This window comes from Blennius ocellaris (genome assembly GCF_963422515.1).
Source record: "Blennius ocellaris genome assembly, chromosome: 17".
In the NCBI taxonomy this organism is placed as follows: Eukaryota; Metazoa; Chordata; class Actinopteri; order Blenniiformes; family Blenniidae; genus Blennius; species Blennius ocellaris.
Genome location: NC_137666.1, coordinates 5,391,017 through 5,413,833, shown reverse-complemented (window position 1 = coordinate 5,413,833; position 22,817 = coordinate 5,391,017). Strand labels below are relative to the sequence as shown.

At 46.8% G+C, this 22,817-nt stretch overlaps 1 protein-coding gene across 2 annotated transcripts; it reads left to right on the top strand.

Annotated features, from left to right (window-relative positions):
* Positions 1-123: 123 nt before the first annotated feature.
* On the top strand, positions 124-20,498 carry ttc7b (tetratricopeptide repeat domain 7B). Of its 2 annotated transcripts, XM_080513506.1 has the most exons (22): positions 124-286; positions 2,466-2,620; positions 2,710-2,785; positions 2,877-2,969; positions 3,315-3,478; positions 5,506-5,627; positions 7,062-7,140; positions 7,870-8,045; positions 8,171-8,234; positions 8,330-8,467; positions 8,623-8,811; positions 8,934-9,051; positions 9,317-9,374; positions 9,881-9,953; positions 10,106-10,266; positions 10,364-10,480; positions 10,850-10,947; positions 11,265-11,576; positions 16,291-16,431; positions 17,776-17,978; positions 19,086-19,159; positions 19,264-20,498. In XM_080513506.1, the coding sequence occupies exons 1-22, from the start codon at positions 166-168 to the stop codon at positions 19,409-19,411; spliced, it is 2,880 nt and encodes a 959-aa protein (XP_080369632.1). In that variant the 5' UTR covers positions 124-165; the 3' UTR covers positions 19,412-20,498. The 2 variants fall into 2 exon arrangements, with proteins under 2 accessions (XP_080369632.1, XP_080369633.1); XM_080513507.1 differs by lacking the exon at positions 11,265-11,576.
* Positions 20,499-22,817: the final 2,319 nt, after the last annotated feature.

The following is a 22,817-nucleotide window of genomic DNA, read 5'->3' as shown; positions in this document are numbered from 1 at the left end:
AGAGAGAGAGAGAGAGAGAGAGAGAGAGAGAGAGAGAGAGAGAGAGAGAGAGAGAGAGAGAGAGAGAGAGAGAGAGAGAGAGAGAGAGAGAGAGAGAGAGAGAGAGAGAGAGAGAGAGAGAGAAGTTCCTGCGGTGTTTTGGTCCGCCTCGGCCCACACACGAAAATGACAGCGAGGAAGTCTGGCTCCCGGCTGGAGACCGAGATAGAGCGGTGCCGCTCCGAGAGCCAGTGGGACAAGATACCGGAGCTGGTGCGGCAGCTCTCCGCCAAGCTCATATCCAACGGTAAGGAAGTCCGTGTCCGCGCGGCTCCTCCATTCAGCCGCGAGGCCTCCACCGTGGCCTCGGTCCTCGGTACTTCCTGGCGGCGGCGGCCGGCTCCGAGACCTCTCGGCCCGGTGTTCCGCCTCCCGCCAGTCGGCCTCTTAATGTCCGCAGGGATGCGTGACTTTAGGAGGGGTTTGTTTGGGGACGTTGAGGCGCAGAGGTCAGGTTAAAAACACGCCCTTGTGGTCGCTGATGTGACTCTTCACATCCGGAACTCCCATTCACAAATCTGTCATCGCCTGACAAGCTCGTGACGGGCTCCGGTTGATCGCCACCAACTCACTCGGTTACCGTAAAAAAGTCAGGCTCGTTTCACTATTCCTGTCCATCATTTACAGCTGCTGCTGCTGCTCGCTAGAAAAACTCTATTTTCCTCAGAAGGTCACCAACCTCAAGTTGAGCATCTTTTAATATTTACATCTACTCCACGTTAGCAGAATGATCAGAAATGCACACATTTCTACTTATGCTTTGGGTTGAGGATGTGTGATCTCCACCTGGCAGGGTCTGTCTCCATCAGAAGAAGCTACATAACAAACTGTCAAACTGCAATTCCAACCTGCAGAGGCCCGTGCTGGTTAATGCATTTCATCTCATTACTATGAGAACCACTGGTGTGATTAATATCTCATATACTGCGGCTGACATATTCCTGGCTGCATGGCAGCATGTTGTGGTTATTAATGGGCACCCTCAGCCAAATGGCAGTGATTTTAGACGTGGCCTGCCTGAAGATATATTCCTGTATTCAGATTAGACAATGGCAGCATCCTATAAGGAGTATTATTAAATAGCTGTTATAGATTTTACCTGTCATCCACACATTTTATAAGCGAAAATCCAACGTCTTCATATAGATGGTTATAAAATTAAGCGGCTGTCGAGGATAGTAGTCTTTGGATAGTTACTTTTTCACTAAACTCCTCATTGACTCATTAACCCTGAGCTCCCACTCCTCCTGACGGCAACTTAAATGATATTTGGCATTAGTCTTAAATACAGGTTAACTTCAGTTCTGTTAGCATTGTCTTTGTGTTTGTGGTTTATTTCGCCTTGATGCTTTGTCTTCATTGTCATTACTTCATGAAAGAATTTCTTTCAAGAAACAATAACGTCCAGATTATAGGGAATGCCCTCCTACTGGTGTGACTTCCCCTCAACTCGTCCAATTAATTCATTATCCTTTATTAGGAGTAACTACTTTTTTAGTAAGTAACTTTAATAATTGGTCATTTTTACTTGCAAACATGGCGTGCAATAAAGTTGTAATGAGATTTACTGGCTTCAAAAACTGTATTTGCAGTCAGTTTTCATGGTTGTAACCCTATATCTGGACTTTCAGCTGTGCTGCAGTTGATTTATCGACAACATAAAAAGTTGTGCAAGAAAGCTGACGCTCGGTATCAGGGTATTTCAGCCCGAGATTATCTGAACTCGCATATTTCTTCTGCTGCCCACTCCAGACATTATACGATCCATAGCCATTTTAACTTTTTCACCCGCCACCAAATACTTCCCAGCATGAACCCCCAAATCTAACCTTAACGCACTCGCCAGCCCTAAAACAACATATATTACACTCCATGTTATGGGAAACATTGTGGTGGTCAGCGTTGGTTTCACAAGAGAAGTTGAGAGTAAATCACAAACATGAATGAAGAGACTCGTGTATAATTCCAGCTGGTATGTGTGTGAGTACAAATCAGGGTTTCTCTGTTAAGTAGCTTTACTCACTGAAATTCCAGCCTAATGACTCACAATGGTTTTTCATATTAGTTTCATCTTTCATTGAAGTTACTTTTAGAGTCACCTTATTGCTATGGTGTCCAAACCTGGTCCTGTGGAGCTTCTGTCCTTCATATTTCAGATATCTCACTGTTTCATGACTGCTGAAAGTATTTGAAGTGTCTTTGCCCAGCCCTGCAGTGAGAGGCGCTCTCTACGACACCTCTTCTTCTCTCTTCTCTTGGTCTTACGAGTCTGTTGCTGAAGGTTCCTGCTATTGCTGCTGACCACGACAGTAGATGTGCATGAGATCTGAATGATTTCTAGTATATGCTGTACATAAGTCGAGCCAGATAAAGTGTTGCATGCAGGAAGTGTCTGGCGTGCTGACATCTCTGTTTTCCTTGTGTAGATGACTTGGGCGAGCTGCTGTTGGGGGAATGCAAGCTCCAGACATACCTGAAGGAGAATCCCATCAAGCAGGGAGCCAGTCCCAGAGGCCCTCGACCTAAACTGGTGGAAGTCAGGAAGCATCTGACGGCTGCCCTGGACAGAGGAAACCTCAAAGTAAGCAACGAGCGAGACGCGCAAACCTGTTGGGATCACATGAAACACGTGGACTTGCAGAATGTTATTTTCTATTTTCTCTTCTGAAGGCCGATTACATCCAGGAAGCCAGTGTGTTGATGGCCAAACTTTCCTACGTGGAAGGAGAATACAACGATGCTTTAGGTCGCCTTCTTACTTCTCCTGCATGTATTTACATACAGGCTGTGGTAAAGTGGCTTTGAGTTCGTGTCTGAAATCCTTCTGAACACAACAGGTCACTACAACCGGGCGAACCTGGACGACCTGCAGCTGATGGGAGCTCCCGTGTACAGGCTGTCCATGATAGCTGAGGCTTATGCAACGAAAGGTGTGAACGGTCATCCTTTAATATCCTTATCCTCACCTCACCGGTACGCCATTCAATCCTCACTAATCCCTGCAGTTCCACTTATGTCCACGTGGTGGCAGTGCAGGTTCTGGTGATGTGACACCAGTAACTGCATGTCAGCGCACCACAGCACCCCTCTCTGAATATCAACCCAGACATATCGCACTCAGTGTTTGTTTTGTAGATTTATTTGTCACTGAGAAAGGACAGTGATCCCGCTGTCGAACAGCAACACGAGCAACCCACAGGAAGGAGTGACTCCGGGCTCCTGTCACTATTCATTTGCTCCCCCGTTCACCTCCGTGATTTCTTCTTTTCCCCCAGGCTTGTGTCTGGAAAAGGTTCCCGCTGCCTCTCCGTCCCTGTCCAATAGGAACACCGGCTCTCCAGCATCTAATAGGAGTACGACAGATCGAGAGCAGGACATCATCACCTGCTACGAAAAGTCCGGAGACATCGCTTTGCTTTACCTGCAGGAGGCTGAGAAGGTGTGTGTGCGTGTGCGTGTGCGTGTGTGTGTGCGTGTGTGTGTGCGTGTGTGTGTGTGTGTGTGTGTGTGTGTGTGTGTGTGTGTGTGTGTGTGTGTGTGTGTGTGTGTGTGTGTGTGTGTGTGTGTGTGTGTGTGTGTGTGTATAGGCCTGTGGGCGTAGAAACGCCGTACTTGTCTGCAGCTCACTCATCGTGACACACAAGCGCTCACCAAATATCTCATTAGCACCGGGACTCTCAGCTGTTCTGCCATCTTTGTGGGTGTGTGTGTCGAATGTTCCACTGACAGTCTGTGAGATTGACTAATGTGCTGCCGCCCGTGACGCCAACTGGCAAACACATCTCTTCCCTCTTTATTTGAAGAGCTGGTCTGAAGAGTGCGCACAGACTGAGCTGGCGAAGCGAGCGGCAGCGAAATGCTGGAGGAGACCGATCAAATAGTCTTGACTCAAATGAAAAAAGATACAGGAATAATTAGAAGATCGCAGAAACCTATCGTACGTTAAATCATTATAATCATTGTCCAATCAGACATCTGTATGATTGCGTGAAGAAATTTGCCCTTCATCCACAACAGAGCCTTAAAAAGAAAGGACATGCAATGATGAGCATAAACACGCCAATACACGAGACTCACACCAAATACGCCATACTTCCAGGCATGCCAATCAAGCAACCATCAAAAACAAACATTTGTACAATCATAATCGGAATAGGAATGAAGATTATGTGCATCACATATAAATAATGTGTACATAAAGACTATCAAAATACATAATGTGATCAATTTGACTCCATTGAACTTGCGTTTCAAGTTTGAGATGATTGGACCTCTGACATGGTTTATTGTCTTTCTGGGAGGAGCCGTCACAAATTGCTTCATCTGGTAGGCTGTTGTTTGAACTACGCTCATGTGTCGACTCGCTCACACCATCAGCAACAGTCTGACTCACTGATATGAGGTGGGACGGAGCCATGCTGTCATGTTGTTTACTCCAGATACTCGGCCGAGCATTTGAGCGTGGCAGCAGAAATCCCGACTCGTCACAGCCAATCCAGTCATCCTTTATCCAGTTTTAGGTTAGCTTGCGCGTGGCGTAGCCTCTGCATGCCGCTTGCAAGCTGCCAGGAAGTGTCGGGCCCGCTGTGGTTTTCTGCTTCCGTCGTCCCGTCTGCTTCGGCGTCTTGTGGTTCACAGATCTTCTGCCTTTTGTTAATGACAGAAGAGGCAACGGGATCTCGAATAACCTCTGGTTAGGCTCAACAGTCGGACTCTGCTCCTCTGATCTCTGGCATTAACAAGGCATCTCCATCCACAGAACTGCTCACTCTTTTTTTTTTCTCTTTTTCACACTTCTACCCAAAAAAAAAAAAGAAAAAAGAAAAACAACAACAACAAAAAACACACAGTCCGGGTGTGAAAATCTCAGCTCAGCAATTGTGGAACAACCAGAGAAAAACAAGCACACTGTGCTGAGAGAAACGTATGCTCATTTCAAGCTAAAGCCGCTTGTCTTAATGCCGCCGTGATTGAATGGACTGGGCTGTCGATATGTGATTAACTGGTTTTTTTATTAACAGGTTTGGTCACCGGGTGATCATTTATCAGTGAAACCAGTATAAAGTGTCATAACTGTCATTACAGAGTTCAATAATGGATGATTCATATGATCATCAAAAGTACTCGTTGAGCCCGTGGGAGATCTAACGATTGTCATTCAGAAGAATTTTGAATTAATTTGCAGCGACTCCTCCCGAGCCATGCCAACGAATGCTGCTGAGATCGTAATAAAGCTCTCCGTAATGGGTCGGGCATCCAGGTCTGTCCTTTGAGACTCCATCCGTCTGTAGCTGCTTCGAAGGCTGACTCACCACTGTGCAGTATTTTTAGTTAACCCAATTTCTTTTCCGTTCAGCGGCAGAACCCATTTATCAGACACGAAAATGAACCCGTCCTATTACAGTGCCGGGGTGCATCGCCCGGTCACGTTCAGTGACGTTTCTTTTCTTGGGTGGTTTTCTGTAGGCGCTGTCAGCGGGGATTCAGAACCGCAGTCCAAAGCCCGGCCCGACCGCTCAGGACCAGGAGCTGGGCTACTTCCTGGAGACAGGCCTGCAGAGAGCCCACGTCATCCACTTCAAGAACGGGTAAGGGAGAGGAAGGACGCGGTTGAGGGTACAGATCGGAAAAGTTTCAAGCTATCTGGAAAGTCTTAACTTTTTTCAAGTTTCATAAAAGGGCATCGGTTTCCCAAACCAAAATCACGAGCAAACCCTTTGTGGGCACTCTCCACCCACTTTGCAGTTGTCGTGCTACAAAGCCGCTGACAGGTGGATAAAAGCATTGGGAGAAAGAAAAAAAAAAAAAAAAAGAAGTGTGAATTGAGTTAAGTAACACGCTGTCGAGCTCAAAGCGGCTCCCATAGCGCTGCTGTTTTAAGTACAGAAGGACGGGATCAGGGTTGGATGCGGTGCGGAGGGCTTGTGCTGGAAGAAGCAGCAGCTCCGTGGTGAACTGCATGAAATGTTTGTGTTTTTCCTTTGTGGCCGTTTTCGCCCACTATTACCTCATTTTGTTTGCCATGGCTGTTGTGCAGTTTGGACGAAGAAAATACTAATAAGGCGGTATATATAAATATATATAGTATCGTATTTAGCTTCAGCTTAAGCACAGCAATTATTAGCAATGGAAAAAAAAAAAAATTCTCAAACGTACCAAAAATGTAAAATGCCTATGTTTTCAGTTAAACTGTTAACATTTTGCATTATCAATTGTTGCACAAAGAAGTAGACCCACGGTGGAAGTTTTCACAAAGTTTGGAAGAGAATATGTCTAAAAGGTTCATAGCAATATGTTTTGGAATAAACCACCTCTAAGAAAAAGATCATAATGGAAATAAGTGGCTGCAAAGTATCTTTAGTAATTTCTTCACTGAAGACGTTATAAGCTGCCAGTAATGCACACCTTATGTATTACAGAGAAAGCCAGTTAAATTCAGTTTTCAAATTAAATTGAATTCAAGTGAAAGCAGTATAATAGTTTAATGTACGTGTGTTGTTAATTTTGTTTGTCTTCATCCCTTTTATTATATATAATTATTATTTTTCTTATTATTCGGCTGTTTTTTTCTGAGCATGGGACACAAAAAGCACATCACAATGTGCGGAACATTCAGGAATATGTTACTGTGGCTTCTGTTAGCGATTCGACTAACTGTTTCCGAATAAATCGTAAAAAAAAACTGCAAAAACAATGTCCCGTACAAAGCGGGTGTGAGAGGTACCTCATGGAGGAGACGCTGAGATCAGACGAGCGAGAGAGGCAGGAATACAACATTTCCTCTGGAATCTTCTAGTTGAGCGTTGACATTGACCGAGTCGGTGACGAAAGTATAACTTGTAACCGGAGATGGGAAGCGTTACCATGGCAACAGAGTCAGAGTTTGAGTGCCTCGAGTTTTGAAGACATAAAATCACATTGAGAGGTTTCCCGTATATCAACATTAATACACTCATTTCTGAAACAAACCTTTAGATTTCTTACCAGTATTTTTCTTTCTTTTTCCATCTGCGTCACCATAGCAACCTGACTCAAGGCGTTGGTCGCTTTCGGGAGATCCTTCGAGCTGTTGAGACCAGGACCACCCAGAACCTGCGCATGGTGAGCGTTTCTGTGTTTGATTTTCTATGCTCCGGCTCCTTTGCTGGAAAACATTCATGTGTATATGCTTGATATGTCATTTGATGACACGTGAAGGTATATGAAAGCATGTTTTGAGCTTGTTTTAGAGAATCTTACGACTCACGGTTTATTGAAGAACACTGTGATGTTCTCAGATGTTCTGAAAGGCGCCCCGGTGCTAATTTATGTGTTTTTATAAACAAGAAAAACAGCGACTAAAAATAACTGTGTATTTCAGCCGGAGAGGAGCAACACAGGTTGTGAAAGCCCACAAGCCCCCTACAACAGAACTTCTTTAAAACCCACTCACCGCCTGTTCTACTACTTTAAGAGTCTGTAATTGGACAGTATTCAGTATTTTTTGACGGCTGCCGTGTCTGATTGCAGTGGATGATTTTTTTATTTAGTAGTTTTTTTTATTATGTGACAAAATCATGAGTCCTTAAGTTGAGCCGACATCGAAACATTCTCTCGATTTACCGTTATAAGAGTGCTAAACTACGCCTTCTTCCATTGAGACATAAAATACTTCAGTAGAGCTCTGGATTAGGTGGATTCTGTTCGTATTACTTATCGAAAGACCTCCATTTGTTCTGTTTGTATCTGAAGAGGTAATGTTATTACTGTTCTATTCGTGCTGGAATGTATTCACTAAATGTGTTTATGTCTGTGTGTGTGTGTGTGTGTGTCACATATACATGGATACAGACAATAGCTAGACAGCTTGCTGAGATCCTGCTGAGAGGAATGTGTGAACAGAGCTACTGGTCCCCTCTGGAGGACCCACCCACAGTGTCGCCGCTGGACGATCCCACACGCCAAGGACACACTCAAAGCAAGAATTATAACCTGAGCCGACGCCCACGGGTGTACTCGGGAGAGAAGTAAGTCGTGTGCCCGTCGACGCCAAACTGGGAACGTAGTGCTCTGAAAGCAAGCGTGTTTTGCCAGCGTACTTTTTTTTCCCCCACCTCCGCCGTCTCCCTGACACCGTCTCCTCTGCTCTCAGCCTGTTTTGCCCTCAGGAGAACACCGAGGAGGCTCTGCTGCTGCTGCTTATCAGCGAGTCCATGGTAAGACGCAAACGCCTCCAGCGTGCCGCGCGCCCCGCTCAGTCGACCCCGACGCGGCGTCATGGCTTGCGCGTGCGCTTATCCGTGTGTTTCAGGCAAATCGTGACGCCGTCCTGAGCAGAATCCCCGAGCACAACAACGATCGGATCATCAGCCTCCAGTCCGCCTCTGTGGTGTACGACCTGCTGACTATAGCTCTGGGCAGGAGGGGGCAGTATGAGATGCTGTCGGAGGTGAATAATCCCTCTGTGGGCTTTGTGGTCACAGTGATTGGATCAGATGGACTCTCATTTCAAACAGTGCAACCACTTGACATTCCAGTTTTTTGTTGTTCTTGTTTTTTTTACTATACTAAGTGCTGAATGTTTCCTGTCTGTGACGCCTTCAGTGTTTGGAGAGAGCGATGAAGTTTGCCTTTGAGGAGTTCCATTTGTGGTACCAGCTCGCCTTGTCTCTCATGGCGGCCGGAAAATCGGCCCGAGCTGTCAAAGTCCTGAAGGAGTGCATTCGCCTGAAGCCCGACGACCCCACCATCCCGCTGCTGGCCGTCAAGCTGTGCATCGGACCTCTGCACTGGGTGAGAACCTCGCGGCAGGCGGAGCCTCCAGCAGGCCGCCAGGATGAGCATCATCAGTATCTCACCTCACACTGTCTTGTCCTGCCGATCATCCTCGCCTCCCTGTGTCGGCCACTTTGCAGCTGGACGAAGGGGAGTGCTTTGCTAAGACGGTGATCGAGATGGGAGAGAAAGCGGCTGAATTCAGGGCCAAAGGCTACTTGGCCATAGGTTTGGTTTACAGCCTCAAAGCTACAGATGGTAAGAACGACATCGGTACACGCTTGTATTTTCTTATTGAAGTAAACTAGAGTACCCGGGGTTAAAAAAAAAAAACAAGAACAAAAAACCCTTACATATGGAAAGAACGTGAAACACAACACAGAACAGCCCCCGAGGCACTTTGTCCCAAAGAGGACCGGAGAATACCAGACCTCTTTGAGATGACCTTGTAAACCCATTTGACCCTCTTCCTGTTCAAATGTTCATCAGACCGTGTTTCATTTTTTGTCTTTGAAACTCTCAGCATCATTACGAAGCATGCAGGAGGAGTACCAGAGGAAAGCTCTGGGAGCATTCCAGAGGTCAGTGCTTCACTCTGAAACGGTACAAACTGATTTTTTTGTTTATAGTGCAACACTCCAGGAGTGGTTTCCTGTTGATGCCCTGCCCGGATATTATATTGATTTGTTTGAAGTGCTGTCATGAATGCTGTGCAGAAGTTCCCCCCCCCCCTACATTTGAGTAATCCCGTATCTACAAACAAACTCGTTTATTCAGAGCTGTTAACCTCAACAGGCATGAGCATCATACTGGTTTAAATAATCCCTCAGCAGGCAGTCGACTGGACCCTATGTAAATCTTTTACCTTCTCAAAGCGATGCGTTGCACACGTCGGAAGGTTTTAACATCTTGTGGTGTGATCTGTGTGTGTGTGTGTGTGTGTGTGTGTTTGCTGCCACTTCCTCCCATTTGCTGCTGCCTCGACAATAATTTGCCCCACGGCGATCTTTCAAAGTTTCATGTAAAATCTCATTTCGTCTTTTATCCTGCACATTTCAACACACTTTATATTCCTCCCTCCCCACAGAGCTCAGAGTCTGTCTCCGACGGACCATCTGGCAGCCTTCTACCTGGCTCTGCAGCTCGCCGTGTCCAGACAGGTAACAAACACACTTTTTGAAGCACAGAGGTTTTAGGACATAGCGAAAGAGGTTTAATCTTTTTTTGTATTTTTTTATATGGTGTTCTTCATCCCAATTATTGCGACAAACCTGTAGAATATGCGTGTACGTGTGTGTGTACGTGTGTGTAGATTCCCGAGGCACTAGGTTACGTTCGACAGGCGCTGCAGCTTCAAGGAGACGACGTCCACTCCCTTCACCTGCTGGCCCTGCTGCTGTCGGCACAGAAACACTACCACGACGCTCTCAACATCATAGAGATGGCCCTGTCGGAGTACCCCGAGAACTTTAAGTAAGCCTCGAAAAAAAAAAGAAAGGTAAAAAAAGAATTTCCTCAGGAAAACAACTCGTGTTCATTCCCTTCTCTGTGCCTTGGTTGGGTGCTGCAGTCTGCTGTACACAAAGGTAAAGCTGGAGGCGATGTGCAGAGGACCGGAGGAAGCTTTGCTCACCTGTAAACACATGCTGCAGATCTGGAAGAGCTTCTACAACCTGACCAACCCCAGGTACACACGCGTCCTTATATATATATACACACAAGAGAAAGCTTAAGCAAATTCTACTCACGGCCACACGCACACACACACACCAGCTGGAAACATTTTGTTCACACAGTCGTCTCATAATTCAAGTATTAATATTAAGTGCGTGAGGGGGAAAAAAAAAAGATGTTGTCTTAACATTGCATTATTACGTGAGGCGACTGTGAATGTAGTCCTGAAAACGGGAATTTACCTGCTGAAGCAGTAAAACCATGATCCATAAATGTGTATTTACTCAGGCAGAGGTCGCACCCCAACCCTCTCCAAGGTTTTGAAGGTCAATGAAAACAAAAAAACCGGACTGTGTTTTTTCCGACCGTGTGTTTGCGTCAGTGATTCGGGGCGTGGCAGCAGTCTGCTGGACAGAGCCATAGCGGATCGACGACAACTCAACGCCATGACTTTGCCTGACTTCAGTGACCCTGAGACCGGTAGGCACGCACACTCAACGCTATCCTCCCCCCCCCCCCACCGGCGTCTTTTATGCTCCCTCCTCTGGGAAATCATCTTTTTTTAAAGGGTTTGATGGCGAGGAGGCCGTGGGACAGAGAAACATGGCTGCTTCTTCCCCTCTGACTGTATTGCTCTGTTCTCCCCTCGCACTGTGAAAACACAAAACGACGTCGTTGATTCTCTGTGACGCGTGCGCAGATTCAGGACCAGTAGCCTGCGCTCGCTTCCTTTCTCTTTTCCCTCGATTTGATTTCACTCATCTCTCTTCTTTTTTTTTTTATTCCCTCTGTTGTAGTCTCAGGTTCCTCCTCCTCCCACTCTGGTTCCGAGCCAGTCTCCCCCATCTCGCCATCCACCCTCTCCACCTTCTCCACCCTCTCCACCCTCTCCACCCTCTCCACCCTCTCCTCCCTCTCCTCCCCTCTGTCGTCTCCGTCCTCCCCGGTCCTCGTCCTCCAGCCTCCCCCTCCCCCCAGACACCCGCCCTCACTCCCGACTTCCCCTCCCGTCTCCCCCCTCCCCGCTCCTCCTCCGCCTCCTCCACCCATCAAGACCAGGACTCAGTCCTTTTCCAACTACGTGGCTCTCCGCCAGCTCTCCTCCAACTGTAATCTGCCTCCACGTCCGCCCGGCCCGTAGCATGGTGTGGAGAGTTTTGCCGAGAGAGAGAGAGAGAGAGAGAGAGCGCTGCCGGCGGGTTCTTGTCCGATTTGCTCAGTGGTTAATAATTTGCATGATTAGTGCTGCTCTGGTGATTTGTTGCCAAACTGAGCTCAAACAAACCGACTGTAACCTTTCGTAGCAATAATAACTTGTGGCTGCTTCTAACCACAGGCCCTGAAGTTGGAGCACTTTACCTGCCGTGGCCCGGTTTGCTGCGGCGACAACTGAATCAGAAACACTCACCCACCCGTCAACTGTCAGGTCTCGTTTCCGCGGTTAACCCCACAGCAGTCGGCTGTCTTTGTAAGAAAGTAAAACCTGAGAGCCGAGTACAGGTCTAGCGTTCATGCTCACAGATTTTATTGTGCATTTAAGTAAGGTAAAGTAACTATTTCCACCTGGAAATCGGAAAATACCATACAATTTTAAGAAAAAAAAGATTCCTAAGTCTACTTTAAAAAAAAACAATTAAAACACTGACCTCATTTCTGAAACCAACTTAGGGCGATTTTTTTATTTATTTTTTTTACACTTTTATTGGCTGACATGAAGAAGACCAAGGTTGCTGCATAAATGCTCAGCAGGTACTTTCTGTGTCCTTCTTCAATATGAAAGAAATCTTACACATCGCATCAATAGGTCACATTCAAACAATGTGAATAGACATAATTGGAAAGTTCATTGCTTTGGCAGATATTTCACAGTTTCAGATAAATTATGTGAAATGATAAACTGCATTTTATATATATATATATATATATATATATATATATATATATATATATATATATAATTTTTTGGGACACATCCTAATCGTGAACACATACTACCATGTACCATGTATTGAGCTCCACGTCATCGGTGAGCAATACCATGTACTAATATCTGTAGTGGGAAGTGACAACTGGTATAATTTTACCGAGAACAACGACGTGTAAAAGACGACTTCGTGGAAATGTATTTAAACAGACCTGAGCAGTAAAAAAACACCTAAAAGGAAGCAGCTTGTGGTCTGAAAGGACACCGTGAAGACGGGGAGCCTCCTCGTCCTCCTCGTCCTCCTCTACTTGTGGAAATTCTCTTTTTCTGCCATATTGTTTTTGGGGTATTTCTTCTCTGTCTTCTCCTCTTTTACATATTAACAGTCGTCTTTCTGTTTTTCTCCCCCAACCCCCCCCCCCCCCCCCCATCCTTCTGTTTTTTTTTTTTTTTTTTCCCAAGGCGGCCTTCAGGACGCTAACACTCTTGGTTTTTCCTCCATGTTTTCTGTTTGTAAGTAGCCATCTAACCTCCATCCGCCCTTCCCATAACCACCCATCCTTGAACCTGCCCACCCTCTTCCCCTCCAATGACTTTCCGATATATGTGCACAAGGACAGTTTGTACATATATCTCGTGCTGTCACGTGACGTCTGCAGCCGGTTTCCACCAGAGTCGTTTTCTCCATTGTCTTGTCCTGTGAGTTAAAGGAATACAGTGACCAGGAGGAAGCCGCCACTGCTGTGACATATTCCCTTGACAGTTATCGCAGTGAAACAACAGAAAAAATGCATTCAGGAAGTAATGTTTTGCTGAGACTGGAACAAGACAAGGACATTGTGAGGTTGGAAGTTTTGAGCCTCCTACGTAAAGCAAACACAAAGCGACAATTCGTCAGCAAACAGGATAAGTAGCAGCTTTCTGTGAACTGCATCTGTAATTCTTGACAGACGCTAACTGTGCTGCGAGTGCGACTGCGCGCAGAGAAAAGCGCAAAGAAAATACATTGGGATGTTTTGAAATAGGAAGTAAAACCAAGGAGCTGGGCTGAGGACATCTAAATCAGGGATGGACAAAAGAGAACGGACCAAAAACGACATTGAACTTTAGGAATATGCAATCAAAAGTAAATGAGAATCCTTCTCACAGCAAATGCACGTTGTGCCATTTTACTGCAGTGCGTTAAAGAGGAACAAGCGGTAGTGAAAGCGACAGCCGGAGCTCACCACGGCTTCCGCAAAACAAACTTTGTGACGACTCACCTGTCCCACACATCATCATCCTCTGCTGTCAGTTCCTGAAAAAAGTGTCTAAAGATCAGCTGAAGGCAGATGCTTCCCTGTTATCAAATAACACTATTTCAAGTGCAACAACGTAGGTGTAAACTCTCGAAATGTATGTAATGTGGACATCCATTCCAGTGAGTCATATGTAGGATACTTAAGCACGGTACCTCTTAGTGTCTCACCAGTCGACCAGCAAACGATTCATCCGGTTTAGAGAATTTTTTTTCATTCTCTCAGAATTCAAGCCCTTAAAAGCCCTGCGGTGTACTTTTAATCGCACTCTGTGGTATTTTGTCGAGTGCATTGTGTTTTAAGTGGGGGGGCCATCGTGAAACCAGCTTCTTCACTGCCTTTCATACCCGTGAGAGAATTTTCCTCCTCAAAACTTTGGAGGGGGGCAAAATTCTGCAACTTTTTGTTCACGTGTTTTAGTTTTTAATCAACGACGAAGTGAATAAGACTTGTCACATTCGGTGTGGCCAGAGAATAGTCATCCTTGTTCTGCTCCTGTGCGTCACTGTATTCTTTTAATTCAGCGAGCAGCTGCAGTCCACATGTTGCTGTGTGATCTCTTCATTAGGCACAAGCCACTGCCAGAGCTTCATCAGTGATCTGCTCGGATATTTTTTTTTTTTTTTTTTTTACTCGCGGCAAAACTGCTTTGTCATCCTGCAGCTGGCACCGCTGATTGAAACGTGTATCGCAGTCACAAAATGGCACAAATGAAAGAAAATGCACACGGGAGGCACACGCGGCGCCACTTCGGGGCCCCTCTTTCACCAGCTGCGCAACTAACGACTGACTGACAGGCGGCGTTTTCTGTCACTCTCGAGGCGGCGTGACTCACGGCGAGGGGGAAAAAAAGTAGAAGGGGCGGATGGAGGAGAGCAAAACACGGAGCTAAACGGGAGAGATTAATGAGACGCTTCCAATTATCCCGGACGCTTTCATTCCGCGAGAGAGGAGATTTCTACGTTCGTCACTCTGAGGTCAAGTTAGGCAGATATTTAACGCGTCCCGCTTTTAAATAATGCGGCGCCGCCGCCGTTGCTGCTGCCGTCTAATGAATAACTCGTCACAGAGCGGCCCTTCAAAAACGGGATCCGCAACTTCAAATGCGTTTTTGTTGTGCGAGAGAAAGAGACATCCTTTTGTCATTTCCCCCCGGTCCACTTATCTGCAGAGCACTCCTCCTCTCTATCGCTCACACACACACACACACACACACACACACACACACACACACACACACACACACACACACACACACACACACACACACACACACACACACACACACACACACACACACACACACACCCACACCCTAAGCTTTAATAGTCAAATCCTCGCCTTTTATCCCGTCTCGGTCATCTTTTACGCATGGGTGCTTTCTCTCCCACGAACGCAGTTCATGTCAAAGAGGAGAAGCAGGAGCCACCAGGGGAGAGCAGAATAACAAGAGAAGAGAACAGAGAGTGGGGTTTTTTTTTTTTCCTTTCTTTCTTCAGCTGAGCTCTCCAGTCATTTTATATTCAAAATAGAACAGGGTGGATGAGATGTTCAGATATTTCATACGTGGCTTTTGTCAAAAGTGATCAGATTGATTTGCAGGTTTAGATCGATCTTCAAGATTTCTTAAGAGAAAAATCCTCCCGTCAACACGACGCCCGAGAAACTCTTTTTCAGGCCTTAATAACTCCAGTTTTGTTTTGTTGAGATTATCGCCCACAATCTTGCCATCGACAGCTTCACTTATCAGCTTTTTGTTGTGAACTCATTCTTCGGTGTTCCTGCGTCTTAAAACACACACTATGAGAACATATGTGAACTTTCTAACACCATTAGGCTTCTCTCACCGGTACCACAACATATACTGAGTTGGATTTTCTATTCTTTCGGTCTTTTTTCCAAAAAAAGTCTTTTCCCTGAAAAGGTCAAACCACTTGCAGATATTGCACTCATGCTTCATTCATATGTTCCACCAACGGCCCGAACCCTCTGAACTCATTACCGCCGCGAGGAAGAAGATAGTCGCTAACGTCGCCACATCCGCCCCTCAAACGCCTCCTGCCGAAAAAACCCCCCCAAAACAAATGTCTTTAAACGCCACAAGACGTCCGAGGTGGCTGTGAACGTTCTTTGATCACATCAGGTTCTGCTTTCACGCGTCTGCGGCCGTCGTCCTGTCACGATCTGATGTCACTTCCACAAAGAGCGAGGAAACTTCAGGTAGCAACTAACGAGCACAGTGACGCGGTTCGTGCATGAGAGGTGGTTAACCGGGGCTGCAACAGTGTGCTGCAGAGTGTGTGTGTGTGGAATGGTGTGGCCTCATGAAAGCCTTCTGTGCTTAAAGCAGGAAGCCGTGTGGGCTTCAAGTCTGGGGGGGGGGGTGTTGGCTTTTCGCTCCAACCAAAGACCGCAGACGAGACTTGAGAGGCTCCCGGTTTCTCTCCGACGCCGTGAGGTCTTTGGTTGAGTTGAAACTCCTGCGTAGTGGCACATGGCTGACTAACAACACCGCTGTAGTGGTTAAATCTCCCCCGCAGCCCCTCGCGCGGCAAAGCGTGGCTGACTCTCTGACTCTCTCCTCGCCTCTCCGCCCTGCAGGTTCGGTGCACGCCACCTCCATCGCGGCCAGCCGTGTGGAGCAGGCTCTGTCCGAGGTGGCCTCCTCCCTGCAGAGCAGCGCCCCCAAGCACGGGCCCCTGCACCCCTGGATGACCCTGGCGCAGATCTGGCTGCACGCAGGTCGGTTTTAAACGCGTTTTTCACACGTGGAAGGTGACATTCAAATCAGGTTTTGTTTTTATTTACACCGATAGAATCGAATGAAACCTACTTGAAAGGGTTTGAATACTAAATAAAAAGTCATCAGATCATCAGACTGCATGCTTGTGCAGCTCAAATAGAAGGTCACAGACGTTAATCCCAAAACTCAAATCACCAGTAATGTAATATGATGAATGAAATACCTGCGGTTTATTTATTTAATCTGGGTCAGGATGAAAATTTGGCGCTGCCAAACAAATCCAGTTGGCATGTAGGAGAACAAATCACACTGGCAGTGCCTTGTTTCCATACATTTTCGATTGAAAGCTGGATTTCTCTGCATTATTGGTTGTTTGATGCATGTCGGCGAGCTGTGAGCGCCGTGCGACTCGACTTCCTGATTCACCGACTTCCTTCCAGTCAGAACTTGCTCATAATGGATTACGACACCCAGCAGCCCCGTCTCTTGAGTGGAGGTTATTATAGTTTTGGTTTAAGAGCGGCCCAAGAAAGACACATCTGATATGCTTGAATAGAAACTGATGTACTGCCATATGTACAGTACGTCCTTATTCTTGGTAATACACAGACCTGTTCCCCCAGCAGCCGGACTCAGGCCTGCAGACGGTGGCTCTGTTTTAACCACATCATCATCATCATCATCATCATCCTGTGGGCAGAGACTCCACTAAACAAACAGACGTGAGCTCATCCTGATTTCGCTGGGATCAGCTTGCAGCGCCACGTTAAAGAACGCTTTGATTAGATATTTATTCGATATTCGATTTCCCCCGGCAGCGCCCTGGAGCCCCGCTTCTTATTTCAGCAGCAGCAGCAGACAATCCAAACACAAACAGATGGGAAACACACACACACACACACACACACACGCAGAAACAGAGAGAGTTTGCGTGGATGTGTCCTGCTGCTTCCTCTCAGAGGTGGCCATTTCCAGCTCGGCGACAGAGCTAATGGAATCAACCAATCAGGGGATGGACAGACGAAGTTTAAACTCATTTCCTCCGTCTGCGTCGTCCTCCCGCTCGCGTCGCTCCGTCTCCCATCGCCGCGGCACGACAGAAGCACCAGACGACCTTGACGCAGAAAAAAAGGCTTCTCCTTCCGCAGCACTTTGATTTTTTTTTTTTTCATTTCTCCGTCTCTCTCTCTCTCTCTCTCTCTCTCTCTCTCTCTCTCTCTCTCTCTCTCTCTCTCTCTCTCTCTCTCTCTCTCTCTCTCTCTCTCTCTCTCTCTCTCTGTCTGTCTGTCTGTCTGTCTGTCTGTCTGTCTGTCTGTCTGTCTGTCTGTCTGTCTGTCTCTCAGCCGAGGTGTACATCGGCATGTCGAAGCCGGCCGAGGCCACGGCGTGCACGCAGGAGGCCGCCAACCTCTTCCCCACCTCGCACAACGTGCTGTACATGAGGGGGCAGATCGCCGAGCTGAGGGGCAACGTGGACGAAGCCAAGCGCTGGTACGAGGAGGCGCTGTCCATCAACCCCACCCACGTCAAGACCATGCAGAGACTGGTAAGCGCCCACGGTCACATGCCTTGTGTTTGGCTGCGCCCGCAGCATCTGCACTTCCCATGTACTTGGGCCTTCTTTTTTTTTTTTTTTTCAAATGCAATTTGCCGTCACCCTGTGGGACCAGCCTTTCTGGAAGAGAGGAGACGGCGTCTCTCTCTCTTCTTTTTGTTTTGTCTTCTCTTGTACTTCTTACCGTCTCTAAAGCGACGCCGCGCTTCACAAACCAGCTGAAATCCAAAGCCTCCAGAGGCCGGGTTACTGTGCCCTGCCACCCCGAAACTGAATAAATAAATGATTGTTTTTTTTTAAGGGGGGGGGGGGTGTTTCCCCTCATACTTCCAGCTGCGACTGGAGATGTTGGTAACAAGCAGCCGCAGTCGCATTTCTGCACTTTAAAAACTGTGTCTAAAAAAAATGAAGGTGACATAAGCATTGGGATGACGGTAATTATTCGCAGTCGGTAACTATAAGACAGGGGTGTCAAACTACTTTTAGTTGAGGGGCCACATCCACCCTAATCTGACCTCTGGAGGGCCGAACAAGTCAAACGTAACATATTAAACTGCAGATATGGACAAATGTCAAAGTCTTTCCTTCTTTTGATCCTTTGCCAGTCTATTCTGAAATTTACATATTAAAGTTAATCCGATATTATTATATTTGCAAAAAAAAACCCCAGTCACCTGTATCTGGATATCATATTTTTATTCAGGATTAAAACAATTTGTCATCATCTGGACATTTTCTTTGAGTTTACGTGTCTAAAGTATCATTTCACATAAATTTGACACCTTTATTGTGAAAGGTGTTGTGTTATGTGACCTCCACAGATTGCATTAATTAATTCTGACCAAGGGCAGTTTTCAATGTCATTTTTGCCAATCTAGTGTTTTATAGATCAGCCTCTGTCAGTTTTCATATTTATACTTTAAAAATAAAATAAAATCACATGGCGGGCCGGATTAGATCCTCTGGCGGGCCGCTTCTGGTACCCCGGGCCGCATGTTTGACACCCCTGCTATAAGACAAAGGTCCCATGTGGTGTGTTTTTACAGTTTCTGTGTAATTTGAGTCGTTGAATGAAACGTCTCCCGTCGGCCTCCGCAGGGTCTGATCCTCCACCAGCTGCAGCGCTACAGCCTGTCAGAGAAGGTCCTCAGAGACGCCGTGCAGGTGAACAGGTACGCGTCTTCTCTCCCCCCCCCCCACCACCACCGATCTCCACCTCTTTCCTTCGCTCCACTCTGCTCTCATACGTCGTTTTCTTGTGCGTCTCCTCCCTCAGCACGGCTCACGACGTGTGGAACAGCCTGGGGGAGGTGTTGCAGGCTCAGGGAAACGCCGCCGCCGCCACCGAGTGTTTCCTCACCGCCTTGGAGCTGGAGGCCAGCAGCCCCATCCTGCCCTTCACCATCATCCCCCGAGCACTATGAGACACACACACACACACACACACACACACACACACACACACACACACACACACACACACACACAACATGAACTGTACAAACGAACAGAAACGAAAAGCTTCCCTCCGCGCCTTCCATTTGCGCGCCTGCGTCCGTGCATGTGCTCCCACATCTACGTGTGTGTGTCGCCAACGCGTGTTCGTGTGCACTTCTTGTGTCACCCTCGTTTAAAACCGTGCGAAAATAAGATTTAGTTTTGAGTCACAAGCCGAAGATTCTGTTTACATGTTACTGAGTCCAAAAATACACACACACACACACACACACACACACACACACACACACACACACACACACACACACGATGCTGTTCACATGCAGAGGATGAACGCTGGTTCAGAAATGATCAGCAGGTCACCGAACAATCAGTCCAGTATAAATGCCAAAACTCTGGATGCATTCATGCACATAGAGCCTTTTTTTGTTTTCTTCTTCTTCTTTTTTTTGGGGTGTGTGTGGTGGAGTTTTTCAGCTCAACGGGAGGAAGGATTAGTGGGGAAAGTATCACTTATGAAGTGAGCCCGGAGCGCTACCAGGTGGGAAATTCCCATTTCCCAACAGCCTGAAGTCGGTTCACTGTCAGTCTTTAGGGTCTTTCCTTCTCTGATCGTTTGGAAGTCTGAGCTGATAAATCCGCGTCACTTTAAGAACAGCCGATCGTGTGACATTTCGCGAGCGTTTAATAACTTCACGGGTGAATCTCTGAGGAAGCAGTCGGCTTCCCCCCCCCCCCCCCCCCCCCAAAAAAAAAAACAGGATTTCTGTTGCATTTGAATCCTCCTTCGGTGATTATCTGTTTCCTGCCACATGATTCTTGTTTTTTATGTTGTTGTTTTTTTTCTTCTAATTTTGATTATAAATACAAAGATTTACTGTTGTATATTTGATTGTTCCTAGTGTATCATGTTATGTTAGAGAGTAAATTATAATTCTATTTTCTGGAGCGCGATGTTACTGAGATGCTGTCTAAAGAGGATGAACTGATCAGTCCTTGGTGCTGTAAATGAATGACTGAAAGTACAATACTAGTGAGGACCCAGACAATAAAAGTGACTTAAAAAGAAGTGGTTGTTTATGGGGTTTTTTTTTTGTTTGTTTTGTTTCCTGGACTGGATAGATTGAATGTTTTTTGGGTGAACCTGTGTGTGGTATTTCCCCCAGCCTGTGACCTCGGGGGTCGGCGGTGTGTGTTACCGTCTCCGGTGTGTGTCTGTCAGAGGAGAGGCGTGTCCTCCTTTGTGTGTGTTTTTCATCAGAGGATTACACCAACGACAGGTTTTGTCCGGGAGTGTCAGGAAGCCATAGTTGACACTCTCGCTCTCTCTCTCTCTCTCTCTGTCACACACACACACACACACACACACCAGCACACACCAGCCTCCCCGGGGTTCCAGCTCCCTGCTGGACTCTCGGGTGTCACTATCACTTAGTTTCTCTGGAAGGTCGCTGCCGGGCCCCGGGGACACACGCGGCGCCTGCGTTGGCCTTTTCATGACACGCCGAGCGCCTTAATGCAGATTGTAACACGACTGGTATGTTAAGATGCGGTGGGAAATGTTCTGCATTTGATTTTAATGCTCAAAAATATATTGGGGGGGGGGGGGGGTATTTTCTCATAAATTCAGGAAACCGTTTCTAAACGTTTGATACTTCAAGCGAGCTATTCTTTCTATGTGGAAATTGCATGTTCTCCCACATCCTAAAAACATAAAAACACAAAAATATAATAGGTATAATCGGCAAAACCCTTGAGTTCTGATTTCTTCCATCTTTCTTTGTTGACGCTGCGAACTGTGTGAAGTTGCTAAAATGCAATCGAATATGTCAATCTTTTTTAATTATCGTTTTTTTTTTTTTTTTTTAGAAGTTCTTGTTTGCTGATGCGAAGCACCTCGCTGCTAAAATGTGCCTCCTCTTCTTCGGTAACACTTCACCGTGACCAAACTTGGTATGAAATCTGAAGATGTCTGTGGATGATATTTTGGTCAGATAGACGTTGCCCGTGAGTGACAGCTGTGTCACAGTAACCAGCTCATAAAGTAAACCCCCTCATGCAGCAAATTACAGATGTTTGTGCAGTTCAATGTCAGGATGTTGTTTTTTTTTCTCCCCCAGTGTGTTGTTTCTATACTAATACACACAGGACTGTAAGGATTCAGGAATTAGGTAAATATACAGACACCATCTGAAGCATTGTTTTGTAGTATAACTGTGGCAGTTATACTACAATTTAATTTGTTACTGTACTGTGAGCAAATTTTAAGTCACCGCCACGTTTTAAATGCCTCTCTGCGAGTCACATTTGCAGGTGGATTGTGTTTCTGCGGATGTGAGGAGCAGGAAACTGGAGTGGACGCTCGCTAATGGAGAGCAGAGCACCAAGCTATATTAATACACTTCAGACGGTTACGTAACGGCAGTTAGTGTGTGTTTAAGAGAGAGATATCCAACACCTCCCACTCTTCTTCCCCATCCCTCTCTTCCTCCGTCTGCCCGTCTTGAGACGTCCCCCCCCCCCCCCCAAACCAACGCTGCCTCTCGCAGCTCATCGACGTCCACCAGTACACGTTTTAGTCATGCTGGTACTTGTGAGAAATAGATCTTCACCTTCTATTGTTGTCTTTTAACCCATTTATCCCTCCCTCCCCCTTCAGCTGCCTCTTTTACCCATCCTGTGCCTGGCTCTGTTGCCTAGCAACACATCATGGAGCTTGAGGAGTCCTTGTGACACACACACACAGGTTTCATGGATGGTGTCGACAGAGTCCCGATCCTCCGACGATGGCCGACTCGCTCTCGGCTCTAAATGCGTCCGGCAGGCTTCCACTTCACACGCAGTTCATGAGTCGGGTCTGATGAGTCATGTTAACCCCCCCAGCCCCATCCCCATCCCCACCACAAAAAAAAAAACACACAGATCTGCAGTCGCATTTTACTTCATGGTTTTTTTTTATTGGAAAAACAAAATGTAAAGACTAGCATGTACAACTTGGAATGCAGATCAACTGAACAGAACAGTTGGACTGGGCCGGGCCTCGCCGCACCCACACACACACACACACACACACACACACAGTCAGACTCGCACACACAAACAAGATAGAAATGCTGCAAAGCACCGACCCTGTCCCCGCTAAACCCAAACGAACAAACCTCCCGTCCCCCCCCCCCCCTCCCTTACGTCCTGTCCCATGAAACCCTCTGGTGCAGGTTTTGGGGGGCAACCCGCCACCGACTGCCACGCTGCCGCCCCCCCCCCCACACAACCTGCATCTGTATGTAATCCCCCTTAAAAAGTTCATCCGTCCCCTCCAGAGGTCAAGGACGCAACGGCTGCACGAGGGGCCAAGTCTACCCCCCCGCCCCA

Excerpts from the sequence above, each read along its gene's own strand:
- ttc7b (XM_080513506.1), top strand. The coding sequence starts at position 166 with ATGACAGCGAGGAAGTCTGGCTCCCGGCTGGAGACCGAGATAGAGCGG. Across the intron at positions 9,954-10,105 it reads AGCTCGCCGTGTCCAGACAG|ATTCCCGAGGCACTAGGTTA; the intron begins GTAACAAACACA and ends ACGTGTGTGTAG. Across the intron at positions 16,432-17,775 it reads GCAGATCTGGCTGCACGCAG|CCGAGGTGTACATCGGCATG; the intron begins GTCGGTTTTAAA and ends TCTGTCTCTCAG.